At 38.8% G+C, this 15,381-nt stretch overlaps 1 protein-coding gene across 1 annotated transcript in view; it reads right to left on the reverse strand.

Moving 5' to 3' along the window:
- Nucleotides 1-15,381, reverse strand: part of LOC136863432 (pikachurin) — a 1,329,416-nt gene that overhangs the window by 555,562 nt on the left and 758,473 nt on the right. Inside the window, exon 4 of the mRNA XM_068225939.1 lies at nt 11,578-11,722. Coding sequence (XP_068082040.1) covers nt 11,578-11,722 — 145 coding nt within the window. The remainder of the gene's footprint in view (nt 1-11,577; nt 11,723-15,381) is intronic.

Here is a 15,381-nt window from a genome sequence, read left to right on the forward strand (position 1 = left end):
ATTTTCTCAGGAATTACTTGCCGGCGCCACTCAGAGGCGACGTAAACCTATGGTGTTCCTCACCTAGGTGTACTAATCACGGGCGCTGAGCTGACATTGGAGAGATGGCGTGGAATGAAATTAGTAGACGAATCAGTTTGAGTGGAGTCTTTAAAAGTAGGAAAGATCACAATATGAAGATAAAGCTGAAATTCAAGAGGATGAATTGGGGCATATATTCGTTTATAGGAAGGGAAGTTAGGCATTGGAAAACTTACCAAGGCAGATGTTTAATAAATTTTCAATTTCTTTGCAATCATTTAAGTGGGGGCTAGGAAAATAACAGAATCTGCCACCTGGGCAACCGCTGTAAATGCAGGTCAGTACTGATTTATTTATTTATTTATTTATTTATTTATTTATTTATTTATTTATTTATTTATTTATTTATTTATTTATTTACTAGCAAGGTACCCGTGCTTCGCTACGGTATTATACTGAAATTTATAATTTAATGCTTATTTTTTTAGATATATAATCCGCCGAAATTCGCGATCCAACTCGTTTCCTGCGAGAATCCGCCAAAATTCGCGATCTGACTCGTTTTCTAATAGATTACGGCAAGTTTCCTCCCTTTTTTCAATCATTCTTTCCAACAATCGATTTCGTACTTCCCGGGCTAGGTCCAGGTATTCTACCCGGTCAGTTGGGTCCCTAAATCTTTGCCATCTTTTCCTATAAGCATTTTTAATATGGATGAATTCCTTCAGCACCGGGCGAGTTGGTCGTGCGTGTAGAGGCGCGCGGCTGTGAGCTTGCATCCGGGAGATAGTAGGTTCGAATCCCACTATCGGCAGCCCTGAAAATGGTTTTCCGTGGTTTCCCATTTTCACACCAGGCAAATGCTGGGGCTGTACCTTAATTAAGGCCACGGCCGCTTCCTTCCAACTCCTAGACCTTTCCTATCCCATCGTCGCCATAAGACCTATCTGTGTCGGTGCGACGTAAAGCCCCTAGCAAAAAAAAAAATTCCTTCAGGAGATCCGACGTGGTGTCCCCTTGGGTGCCTTGGCGGTACTGAACCCACCGCCGGACTGCATTCTTAGTCATTACCCGTCCAGGACCTGTTTCCAGCGCGGTCCGCACATTTGACGACGGTCCAGAGTATTATTGTTATTATTATTATTATTATTATTATTATTATTATTATTAGATATTCTGGACCCCACAGCAAGATGCAAGACCGCTACTGGGCGGTAAATTACACCTGCTGCCATTGTCATTGTTGACAATGTGACCAGCACCATTGTCGCGCGTAGGCAAGTGTGCGGGATTTCTGGCGATACGAATGACATACTTCCGTGCGTTATTGACCTTATTATAGAGGTGAACAATTTAACGGTCAATCTCATTCCTATCGTTTATTTCAAATGTGTTTAAATTTTTATTTATATGCCAGGAGAATCTACTGTAATCTAAGAACGTTCTCCGAAGGAAAAGATGGCTGTTGAAAACGAACCCAGGAAAGATTAAAAATGGTCGGTTTATGATCAGAATAAGTACATCGAAAATCTACAGCCTGTTTCCAGTCATTCGACAGGGTCAGGAATGGAATGAATAAAGCCCCATCTAGCGGCGACAATAGGAATTGCGCCGGCTGTCGAAGCCGGTCGCACTCCTCTGGGTCAATGATCGATGCATGAAAAATGAAATGAAATATTGGACAGTGTTGCTGGAATGAATGATGACAGGGAAAACCGGAGTATCCGGAGAAAAACCTGTCCCGCCTCCGTTTTGTCCAGCACGAATGTCACATGTAGTGACCGGGATTTGCACCACGGAACCCAGCTGTGAGAGGCCGGCGCGCTGCCGCCTGAGCAACGGAGGCTCTTTATAAATACATTATGAACAGTAAAATCAATTGGTCTCACCTCCTTCTACACCCCACCGCTGTTAAGTTTATTTACGCCCCCCCCCCCCACGAAAAAATTAAAGGAAGGCGTGTTTCTTTATGTTTAAAGGAGATTCCAAACACCAATGTTCACGTCTATTACCTTCAGTTTTGAGATATAAGTACCCTCAGGAAAAATGCACTTTTTTCACTTCCTTACACACTCCCCCCCTATGTGAATTTTCCGGCAAAAAATACTTGTTTCTTTAATAGTAAAGGATCTTCTAAATACCAGTTTTTACGACTCTAACTTCTTCAGTTTTTGATTTATGTGTCCTCATGAAAGGAATTCAACTCCTTTTCCCTCCCGCTCCCCAGGATGGTTTCCCTCCCAATACGCGTTTTTCTTTGTTTTTAAAGGAGATCCAAATACCAATTTTCACGTCTGTAACAGCTTTAATTTTTATTAGGTGTATATATTCTCATACAATTAAGTCAATTAATTTTTCAATTCTTTCACCCCCCCCCCTCCACTTCATTGGATTTTCCGAGAATACGTGTTTCCTTACTTTTAAAGCAGATTCCAAATATCAAATTTCACGTCTGTAACATCTTCATTTTTGAGATATCAGAAGCCTAATTAAAAGAATTCGACACCATTTTCAGTCACTTTTACCACCCCCCTTCTCCACTTAAGTGGTATTTCCGAAAACTAAAAATACACGTTTCTTTATTTTTAATAAAGATAAAAAAATAGCATTTTTCACTTCTGTAACATCTTAAGTGTTTTGATATATTCTGTAGAAATTCTCATTTTAAAATTTCACCCCTTTTTAGTTCCCCTTAAGTGGAGTTTCCAAAAACAAATCACCTATATTTCTTTACATTTACAGGTGATTCCAAATACCCACTTCTTAGGTCCGTAACATTTTACGTTTCTCAGATATTCTCTAGATATACAGTAGTCTTTCAAATAATTCACCCCAATTTGTCACTCCTGTTTAACTGCCATTAATTGGACTTGGCAAAAACAAAAAAATACGTGTTTCTTTAAAGGAGATCCCATGTACAAATTTTCAGTTCTGTAATATCTTCAGTTTCTGAGATATATGTATCCTCATTAAAGGTATTCAACCCATTATTCACCCTCTTATACCCCTCCTATTGGGATTTACAGAAAACAAAAAATAAATGTTCCTTTATTTTTTAAGGAGATTCTAAATACCAATTTTTACATCTGTAAACTTTTAAATTTTTAAGATGTAGACACACTCATTTTTAAGATTCACCCCCTCTTCACACACCCCCCATTATTTGGATTTTCCAAAAACGAAAAAATACCTGTTTCTTTATTTTTAAAGTAGATCCCAAATACCAGTTTTCAGGTCTGTAATATCTTCAGGTTCTGAAATATAAGTAGCCTCATTAAAGGCATTCAACCACTTTTTCACCCTTTTCCAACCTTCCTATTGGGTTTTTCCGAAAACAAAAAAAAAGTTTCTTCATTTTTAAAGGAGATTCTAAATACCAATTTGTACATGTATAAACTTTAAATGTATTGAGATATAGATACTCATTTTAAAAATTCACCCCCTTTTCACCCCCATTAATTAGATTTTCCAAAAACAAAAAAAAAATACGTGTTTCTTTATTTTTAAAGGATATTTCAAACACCAATTTTCAGGTCTGTAATATCTTCAGATTCTGAAATATAAGTAGCCTCATTAAAGGCATTCAACCCCTTTTTCACCCTTTTCCACCCTTCCTATTGGGATTTTCCGAAAAGAAAAAATACATTTTTCTTTATTTTTAAACGGCATTCTAAATACCAATTTTTACATCTATAGACTTTAAAAGTTTTGAGATATAGATACACTCATTTTAAAAATCCACCCCCTTTTCACCACCCCCATTAATTGGATTTTTCAAAAAAAAAACAAAATACGTGTTTCTTTATTTTTAAAGGAGATCCCAAACACCAATTTTCAGGTCTGTAATATCTTCAGTTTCTGACATATAAGTGTCCTCATTAAAGGCATTCAACCCATTTTTCACCCCTTTTCAGCACTCCTATTGGGTTTTTCCGAAAACAAAAATTACGTGTCTCTTTATTTTTAATGAAGATTCTAACTACCAATTTTTACATCTGTAAACTTTAAAAGTTTTGAGATATATATGCACTCCTTTTTGAAATTCACCCCCCTTTTTCACCCTCCCATTAATTGGATTTTCCAAAATAAAAAAAAATTCGTGTTTCCTTATTTTTGAAAGAGATCAAAAGTACCAATTTTCAGGTCTGTAATATCTTCAGTTTCTGAGATATAAGTACCGGTATCCTGATTAAAGGCATTCAACCCCTTTTTCACCGTTTTTCACCCCTCCTATTGGGATTTTCTGAAAATAAAAAAAAATACTTATTTCCTTATTTTTAAAGAAGATTCTCTAATACCAATTTTTACATATGTAAACTTTCAAAGTTTTGAGATATAGATACGCTCATTTTAAAATTTCACCCCCTTAGCGACGGAATATACAAAAATCCTCTCTTAGCGAGCACCTGCATCTTAATATGAATATATACCCAAAATTTCATTTCTTTATGTCCAGTAGTTTTGGCTCTGCGATGATGAATCAGTCAGTCAGTCAGTCAGTCAGTCAGTCAGTCAGTCAGTCAGTCAGTCAGTCAGTCAGGACAAGTTATTTTATATATAGATTGATTGATTGATTGATTGATTGATTGATTGATTGATTGATTGATTGATTGATTGTCTCTTAGACATATCTTTATGTAATCTCAGCTTAAAACAACTAATATAGATTAATTTACTGATGATATGCGTGAAACATAACCTGAAGCGTAAGATCTGGTTATGCAACTTTTGAGGCACAATGTCCATTAGAATGTACATCCCAATTTATAAACACCTCAGAGTCAAGTAAACTAATTTTCTGCAGTGTATTTCATATTTCCTAGCATATTAATTTTTCTTTAGGACATAATGTTGTATGTACTTCAACACTACCATACTGATTTTTTTTGCAAGTTGCTTTACGTCGCACCGACACAGATATGTTTTAAGGCGACGATGGGACAGGAAAGGGCTAGGAGTGGGAAGGAAGTGTCCGTGGCCTTAACTAAGGTACAGCCCTAGCATTTCCCTTGTGTGAAAAAGGGAAACCACGGTAAACCATCTTCAGGGCTGCCGACAGTTGGGTTCGAACCCACTATCTCCCGAATACTGGATACTGGCCCCACTTAAGTGACTGGAGCTATCGAGCTCGGTCAACACTACTGTATTATAGCAGAAATTTGGCTTCAGATAGTACACTGTTTGCTGCCGTCAAAAACCCAACTGCACAGCAGAGCAACACCCCCACATGTCAGGCGAAGACTCTCAGTTGTCACATGGAAGATGTCCATCTCAGTGTACACTGTGACTTAAGGGTCACACTGAATTAAACATTTCGTGAACGGATACTGTAACATTGATGTCCATTATAATGTACAGTACATGGTGAGTGAATGAGTTAATGCTGATTTAAAATTTATCCACCTTTTTCTAATGGGTTACACATCACGCTAGAATTCATTTGCACTGTCAATCATATTCAAATACAATTTATTTTATTTCCTTTTTTTATTCTTCTTAGGACATGCAGGGATGCATCTTACGGAAGTCCATGGACAAGATTGTTTTGGTGTCATGACTGTACATTTTCATGTTAAACGAAGTATAATTGGCAAGGATGTTGTCTTTACTGGCACGTGTGCAGCTTATACTGTATAAATACAGGTAAAAGTACGGTAATGGGCGCTTGTTTATCAAATTAAGCCCAGGGAGTTATAATCTGGCTTTAAGAGCTCTTAATTGGAATTGTAACGGAAACGTGCACGAGGTGGGTAAGAAGAGACTCAAACACGGATATTGTAAACGTTATTCGTTACGAAGCATGAGTAGCTCAACTTTTAGGTGCAACTTGGCACATTATCATGTTTCAAAGGAAGATCTTAGCCATGAAATAGATTGTGCATTAAAGCGTTTGTTTTAGTCATACTGTTGTGAAACATGTTTTGTAACCATGTGCTGGGTTTATTTCTTTATATCAGACAGTAAATTTCTTACACGATCAGCAGAAGTTGTATCCCATGGTTTCATTGAGTTTTGAATGTGAATGAGCTAAGCTTTCAATTTAGACATGTGAAGTTCTTTCCCTATAAAATGAGACGACATTGAATAAATGTGCAGTATAACATCATTCTTGAAATGTATGGAGAGGTGGACTGGATTGAATTTATTGACAATTTACATGCCAGTGAGGCTGAATAATTACTCTATATAGGATTAGACACAGCTTTCAATATACATTTGCTCAATTAACGAAATATTAACAACTGTACATTTAATTTAAACGTAATTCGAAGGTAATTTCTAAAATTCCAGACTTTAGCTCTGACGGTACGGGTCACTCTAGAAGATCTTCTGTAATTAACGATTTCTTTATAAAGATACTCGCTGTTACCCGTGAAATTTATTTTAGTGTCAGATGAACATTGGAAATTATATAAGAACGTATGTGGTAGTGTTTGCGAAACCGTGAAATACGCAGACAGAGCGCCTGGCTTTATGGTTCACACGACAGAACCAAATTGGTGAGTTCGATCCTGGCTCAGTCCGATGGTGTTTGACGGTATTCGAATACGCCAGCCTCCTCTCGGTGGGTTTATCGGTACGTAAAGGAACTTCTGTGGGGCAAAATTCCGGTACCTCGCCGCCTCCAAAACCCGTAAAATGTAGTTAGTTGGACGTTAAACAAATATTTTTTTCACACCGTTATGTCCAACTGAGGAGCACGCTTGAACTTATTTAGCTGATGATGTTGCTTCCTTCTCTTCCCAAATCTCTTCATCCTCTCACTGAAATTCTTCTTACGTCCTTCTGTTCAGGTTTTATTAGGTCTAGCTTTTCGCTCCGCGTTTGTGTTCTAAAAGCAGATCGGTTCTTCACAGTTTCCTGGTTTATGATTATTTCCTGAAGATCTGATTCTATTTCATTTAGCCAGTTGTTCTTGACTTTCAGTGTGAGGGCAAGATTTAGAATTCTTTTGGTTAGTGTATCATTGTTCACTCTGAGAGTGTGACCATAGAATTTCAACCTCCTTTTCCTGATAGTGTCTGAGATATTTTCATTATGGCAATAAATTTCATGAGATTTCCCTTTCATCCATACTCTCTCTGTGCAGACTGGGCCGAAAATTTTCCGTAAAATTTTTCTTTCCTACTTTTCTATATATTTCATGAGTGATTTACCGCCAATGATTAAGGTTTCCGGTGCGTATAATGCTTCAGGTTTTATTATTATAATGTCTTAGTTTTGTTTTCCGAGTTAATGATTTTTTGTTATGTGTACCAAATGATTCGATATGATTTCTGTAATTTAGTAATTCTCTCCCTATTTGCTTCACGATTTAATCCAGAAAGTTGAATGATATCTCCAAGGCATTTGAATTTATTTACTTGGGATATCTGTCCAAATTTTTATCATCATAGCTTGCCCATCTAGAAACCGAGAGGCTTCATCCATGTACTGGGTTTTTCATATGATAATGAAGTCCTGTTTTGGCTGCAATTTCATGTAGGTTCATGTAGGTTTTCGAGAGGGCAGATTGCTTCTTGCCTGTTATTAGAAAGAATTGCCAGGTCGTCTGCAAAATCTATATACCGCATGTGAATTCTGTTTTTCAGTTGTATATCGAGAGTTATTCCTTTAACTTCTTTTTCCCAGATTCTGATTCTGATTCTGATTATTATTATTATTATTATTATTATTATTATTATTATTATTATTATTATTATTATTATTATTATCGAGTGCAGATTACGCGTGTGTCAATGCTCAACGGCTACAGAACCAGCTCTGAAATTGGGCGACGTGTAGATTCGAAACGCACGGTTAGCATTCCTGAGAATGGTTTTCAGTGGTTTTCCATTTTCACTTCCAGACAAATGGCGGGGCAGTTCCTATTTATAAGCTACAGCCGATTCGTTCCACCTATTTACCCAGTTTCATTCACTATCACCCATTTCATCTTTATTAACTACTCAGCTGAGGCTGGCGTCAGGCAAGGCCTCAGGCTGTAAAAGAAAGATATGCCTTAACATTTCATCTCACCACATCCAGTCACTCATAGCTTAAAATGTTAGTAAACTTAGGATAAAGACATTTCTTCATCGTAGATGACCTCAGATTGTTAATTTGTTTATTTTCACCAGAGTTTTAAGGGCGGATACTCTTTCTGATCCCTCGTAATCTTTGAGGTGAAAATTCCACCTTAAGATCCAAACGAAAAACAAAATCCACGGCACTTAACTCCCTTGAAACGGCCTTGGCCTGCCCAGCGACTGCTGCTCAGCCCAAAGGCCTGCTGATTACGAGGGGTCGTGTGGTCAGCAAGACGCATCCTCTTTTCTGGGCTTTGGAGACCGGGGTCGCCACCTCACCGTCAGATAGCTCCTCAATTCTAATCACGTAGGCTGAGTGGACCTCGAACCAGCCCTCAGGTTGAGAGAAAAATTCGTGAACTTGCCGGGAATCGAACCCGGGTCCTCCGGGCGAGAGGCAGGCACGCTACCCCTACACCACGGGGCCGGCACCATAAGATCCACCAGGATTAAAACTCAGCCCCCGCGGCGTTGAGAACCACTGTAGTTGGTATTCCCAAGGGAGAAGCCTTACCATTTCTTTCCCATTACTAATCGAGGTAATGATTTATAGTTATTTCCTTTTTGTTGGGTTCCATTCAACGTTGCCACCCATACAACGACTAGATCCTGCTTGGTAATACATCTTGCAGTTACCCTTTAACTCGTTTGTTGGAAGCATTTTTCATAATTTACGAAGAGTTCAGCTATTCCGAACTTTCCCATTGTCTCATCTTGAAAGCCACTAATGGTACGTTCAGAGTGTAACTGATTAATATTTTGTTGTCAAAGCTATTAGGATAACGTCAGCTAACTATAGGTACATGCGAATAATGAAATTAATAGGATTACATCCTAAGCTTCATGAATAACGGCAATGTATTGCTCCACGACTCGATCCGATGGCTCGGAACACAGTAGATCACGCAGTCAGTAACTAGTGGGAGACTTACACCTCATTAAATAAATGTGTCACTACGTGTCATCGTACAATGAAATTGGTCATTTAAATTTCGAGTGTTGATGAAATGTCTGCATGACGTCCCGTGGAGTCAAGGCAAATCAACAAATTGGTACATAATCCAGTTAAAATCTCGGAATTTATCTCTAGATTTCACGAAGAAACTGTTATTCTGTTTAAACCATTCATAGGGGAAGTCCGTGTGATTAGGGCCACTTAACGTTAAACGTCCATAACTCTATTGACCGTAATGCAAGTTTATCAAATTTTACATACAATAATAATTAGTACAATGTATCAAATGATATGGTGAAAATAAATGTTAATGTTATTTTTAGGACTGATTTAAAAGTAATATTGATTATAAAATTTGTTATCGTGTAATATGGACCGATAGCGTGTAACTTGGACCAGGTGATCGTGTAATCTGGACTGATAAATATAAATACTTATAAGTTATTTAACGTATTTATTATGAAATACTTCTTCTTCTTCTTAATCTGTTTTCTCTCCAGGGTTGGCTTTTCCCTCGGACTCAGCGAGGGATCCCACCTCTACCGCCTCAAGGGCAGTGTCCTGGAGCTTCAGACTCTTGGTCGGGGGCATTATTATGAAATACTAAGCAATGAAATATGACACTATGAATTGTGGTCGTTACTTTTGGCTTGTAGGGCAACGATAAAATAATTTATCCTGAATTTTGGTGCAGTTTACATGAGCACACTTCTTGCAACTATTGCACTGAATCCAATCATCATCATAATGCCTGTCACTTACAATGGCGTCAGACAGCTCCTCAATTGCAATCACGTAGGCTGAGTGGACCGCGAACCAGCTTTCAGATCGAGGTACGGAATCGAACCCGGGGCCTCCGGGTAGGAGGCAGGTATGCTACCACTACTCTGCTGGGCCTGCCTTGAAATATAAATCAATTTCTTTTAGAACAGAGGTGCGCTCGCTGGGTATTCCGTACCGCGGGCGCCCAACACTTTAAGTGGGCGGCCAGCCAGGCGATGAGCATATGCTACGCAACCTCAGTGACGTGGCTACGTCACAGGCCATGAACGTTGGGCGAAGTTCTCCCACACACTCTCGATCACTGCGACGATACCCGGGATTGAAATGGAGGCAGAAAACAATGAAAGAATGAGGGAGAAAATCCACGTCATTTTTAATTTACGCTGTAAGAAATAAGTCATTGCAGTTAATGTATTTTGACTGGAAACAATAAGGAGTTAAGCCTACAACCTCAAATATTTTTATAATAATGTACATAATGAATTACAATTTTCACTATTACATTTTAAGAGGTGCTTTAGAAACAGTTTTGTATAATACAGAGTTAAGGCTGTGGTTTGTGGTTGTTTGGGTTTAAACTGTCTGATAAACTCACCAGCAATCCAATCATGCTTACCGGGAATAAAATTAGTGAGGTTACTTATTTGAAGGCCTACTGTACATCTATCAGGTAGATACATTTACATTGTTGTTGTACTTTAATACTGGATTGTAAATACCTATGTATTCCGTGAACAGTGAAAGTCACACAACACTACAATACTGTGCAAAATAATTGTTGCATTATAAAATTATATTACTTTTTGCTTAATGTTTAACAGGAATTTTACATTTTTAAAAGAATGGAAATACTGTCATTCCCATTCAAGGAATTGTAAATCGTACCTTGTACGTTTAAACCCTGTACCTTTGTAGATTGTAGCAAAACAATTATAACGTGTCAGTTTTCTTTGAATGAATAAATATAAGAAAATTAACCGGACGGTTTATATCGAGCGCAGTATAAATCAAACCGGATTATCTTGAAAAGGCCAGTTTTCTTGTTGCAAATTTAAGTTTTATTTTATAAGTAAATAATCTTCCAGCATAGTGCAGGAGAGCTTCGTAATCACAGTCGCTTTCCTGCAACGCGTGTTCGCTCCCCCGCTTCACGGTGACGTAAGCTGCCCGCATTTACGTCACGCCAGCCCGGGCGCACTGGGCTAGCCTTAGCGGGCGCCCAGATGAGCACCTATGTTTTAGAATAATCAGTAAAACTACGAAGAAACGTAATTATTACAATTTTTCAACGGTCCAAACTACACACTTTCGCGCAGTCCAAATTATACAACATGCAAAGATTTAATCAGAAACTAAATAATATGCAAAGAATTTGACATTTATGAATGAAACTATGTTAAAACTTACCTAGAGATTTATTCACTACTTGTAAAAGCTACGCAACCTCTTGGCTGAAATAACTACTTCACAGTACACTTACTTGTCACCGTATAAACTTAAAAGAAATGTGAGTATTAAGGTAGATTTCGTCTTCCCCTTTAAACCTTAAGTCCATTAGCAAAACAACTTCGAGGAAGAAAGCTACCCACGGCTGTCTAGTTGACCTTGCCTCAGTCAGGTGGTGAACAAACTTCCAAATACCAAAAATATTATCGGTCCATATTACACTCAGGTTCAAATTACACGGTCTCCCCCTACCTAATGTTTCTTGCAATGTCAGTAAAACAATTTTCGCTGTAAAAATCTTACCTTTGATCTGCCTTCTACGTGCTTTCCGTTGTTGAGCTGAATCCAGGCGTCCCAGCGGTGTCGATAGAGAGTGATGCGGTTCCACTGGTTCAGCAGAACCGTCTCCTCGGAACGCACCACTCCCAGACCCGAGCCGCAGTCAAATCTAAAAAAGATGATCGTCATACTCATGTATTGAAAAATATAACATTTCCTTGAAACTTACATCATTACTGCATTAATGAGGATTCAGTAAGGAATAAACTCGATGGATGAAGCTGAAAGTATGAAACTAATTTGGTGGTAGGATCAAAGGTGGCAAATGGAAGTGACTAACATAATTAGGACCGTCAAAAATTAAGTTTCCGGAATGAAACTATAATGACATTTTTGATGTAAAAGCCAGAGGCAGGCATTAATATCTATCTATCTTAGTGCACAGTCACTGCATATGCTCAGAAAGGAAGGTTCATGTGGTGTCTACCCGCCAGCGCCTTGGACAGGTGTGACAATCCAACCGGCGAGCGCAATGCCACATTCGGACGGAACGCTAGTAATTTCACGATGGAGATAGCTTTAAGAGTGTGAATGCTTGTAACTAATTATAACCAATATTATAACTAATTTTGACGTAGAATGTGCTAGTGCGACGTTAAATCGCAAGAAAGAAAACTTATTTACATTAATTCTTCCTACTGTAAATAATATTTTAAACATGTTGATCAACTGAAGCGCAATATTTATATCTAGATTATATATAGTTAACATAATATTCCAATGTTTCAATCAACATATCAACTTAATTATCAAATATTTAATTACATTCCCGTTTTTAGTTTTAAAAAATCTTACTCTAAATAGTGTATTAACAGAGTTGGATGCGAGAGAAGGCAACATTGCCAGGAAAAATAAGTTAAAAAATAAATAGATCATTAATATAGCCCACTACAATAAAAAAGGAAACTCGTATCCTCGTCCCGGGCAGCTCTCTTCAGGTTCACCCACAATGGTGGTGAGCTGAATGTACGAGTACTATTTTAACAACATATCAGTGCTGATGCCATTCATAAATCTCTGGCAGTACCGGGAATCGAACCCAGGTCTTCCAAGGATGACGGCTAATAACGCTAACCGTTATGATATGGAGGTGGACGCAGACTACAATGAAAAAGTGTATGAAATATGTATGCGTGTAGTTATACGAGACCAAATGTCTCCGGCCAAAGAGGAACACGAAATTAAGCGGACCCTTAAATCATTAAAGTAAGTAGGGACTGAATTTAACTTAAATGTGAATAAGATTATTAACTGCACTCGAGCACTGAGCAACATAATCAATACGAACGCATTTTCATTGGATGCATTGGATGCTCAAAGGCATTTTACCTGGAATTACAAAGCAGCCATGATCGAAATCAAACCAAGCGATGCATATTGAATACATCTGGAAGAAGAAGAAGAAATTGCATTGAAAGGAGAATAATATGAAGACATTACAGCTGAATAATAATAAGAACACGAAGAATAAATCTTCGTTATTTCATGATATTGGTGGGAACGGAAGGAAATTGAATCCTCCTATGAGCGAATGTAGTCTACAAGTTAATTAACTTCTTTGTTGGTGGATGTAGCTTTTTGAATGGCATTGCACAATGCATATAAAAAGGAGACGGGTAATACAAGGATCTGACCAATCACAGTCACGAACTATTTCTTTGTCCAGTCGCACTGTTATTGGATTTCCGGGTATTCCCGCCAGCTTGCAATCGACGTCTTGTTCCCTGCTAGACGTGCTGTCTCAATTTCTTTCCAATTTCTGAGCCACTGAGCTTGAATGATATTGACAAATAATCCCGCAGAAGTATCTGTGGCTGGGGTCATAGCTTAGCAAACCGCACGAAGGCAGAACGAAGATTAATTGCTGACCAATAAGTTGGAAAGTTTATCACGGGGAAAAGTGGCCACTTGATAAGATATACAAGAGGTCCTTGAACAAGTTCACGACTACGAGGTTGAAAGTGAAAACCTACAACCTGTTTTCAAGTCAGTGAACGAGTCAGGGATGGGATAAATGAAGCCCCCAACTTGCAGCGAGGATAGGAATCGTGCCGGCTGCCGAAGTCTGTCGCACTCTTCTGGGGCAATGATTAATGACTGACAGATGAAATGAAATGACATTGGAGAGTGTTGCTGGAATGAAAGATGGCAGGGAAACTCGGAGAACCCGGAGAAAAGCCTGTTCCGCCTCCGCTTTGTCCGGCAAAAATCTCACATGGAGTGACCGGGATTTGAACCACGGAAGGCCGACGCGCTGCCGCCTGAGCCACGGAGGCACTTTATACGACTACGAGGTTAGGGACACAAAAATGAAATGGCGTATGGCTTTTAGTGTTGGGAGTATCCGAGGTCAGGTGCGGCTCGCCAGATGCTGGTCTTTAATTTGACCTCCGTAGGTGATCTGCGCTGCGTGATGGGGATGAAATGATGCTGGAGACGACACATAAACCCAGCCCTTGTGCCAGCGGAATTAACCAACTATGGTTAATCCGGAATCGGGAATCGAACCCGGGGTGCCTATGACCAAAGACCAGCACGCTAACCATTTAGCCATGGAGCCGGACTATGGGCACAAAATGTGAGCGTAACGGATTGGAAGCATGTTCCGTTTCGCAATACAGCCAACGAGAACCGTACAAGACGGGTGGGGGGGGGGGCGGTTGGCTTTCACTATGCTGGCTTGCTTCAATGTGCTACATACAGTTATATGCCTTGCTCCTTATAAAAAGTGAATCGTTTATTACAGTAGCCCCTAGTCCAGGGATGGTGAACACGACTTCTGTGCCACGTCAAACAAACATACTAACGTATGTTACTTCTTTTTAACATGTAATGAATAGGTCGAAAATCTCACAACATAGCGTATTTTAACATTACGCCTGAATGAAAAATGAAGTGGCGTATGACTTTTAGTGCCGGGAGTGTCTGAGGACAAGTTCGGCTCGCCAGATGCAGGTCTTTCGATTTGACGTCCGTAGGCGACCTGCGCGTCGTAATGAGGATAAAATAATGATGAAGACGACACATATTCCCAGGCCCCGTGCCAGCGAAATTAACCAATCAGGTTAAAATTCCCGACCCTGCCGGGAATCGAACCCGGGACCCCTGTGACCAAGGGCCAGCAAGCTAACCATTTAGCCGTGGAGCCAGACTACGCTTTAAGATAGAAGCATGTCTCAATTAATTCTATGGCTATTTTTTACAAATTTTATTAGTTTAATGCAAAAACATCCCTTCTTAAAATTTGCCTATTTTAAAAATGTAATTTTCAGTGATATTTGCAAAATAAAATCATGAAACATTCAATCGAATGGATTTGTATGTAATGCAATCTAGTATCTGAATGAAGTCAACTGAGGGTTTTCATGATGATTTACTAGACAGCAGAAAGTAAAACAAGACCTTAATTGGCACACTAGTTGCCCTAGTCTATAGTTGATCATGTGTCTATAAAATCTAAGAAAACATATCCTACCCCGAAAATAAAGGCTCTTAAGTAACCAGTTTAGTTCAACGCGTTTGAAATACTTCTACGGTACTATAAACTAGAATTTGTTTTCAGAATTTACACACGAGGGTGCCTGTAATAAATTGGTTTTCCACGCTACGTTTGGATATTTATTACTAAGAATATTGCATTTTAAAATCTAAATAATTACGGAAACAAATTAAATATATCTTTTGTTGTGTATTTTTCAGCTGTACGCTTTTAAACTTATAGTAGAAAACATTTTTGTCCAAGGAAACTTACATAAAGAACAAAAGTAG

Source organism: Anabrus simplex, chromosome 2, assembly GCF_040414725.1.
Source record: "Anabrus simplex isolate iqAnaSimp1 chromosome 2, ASM4041472v1, whole genome shotgun sequence".
NCBI lineage: Eukaryota > Metazoa > Arthropoda > Insecta > Orthoptera > Tettigoniidae > Anabrus > Anabrus simplex.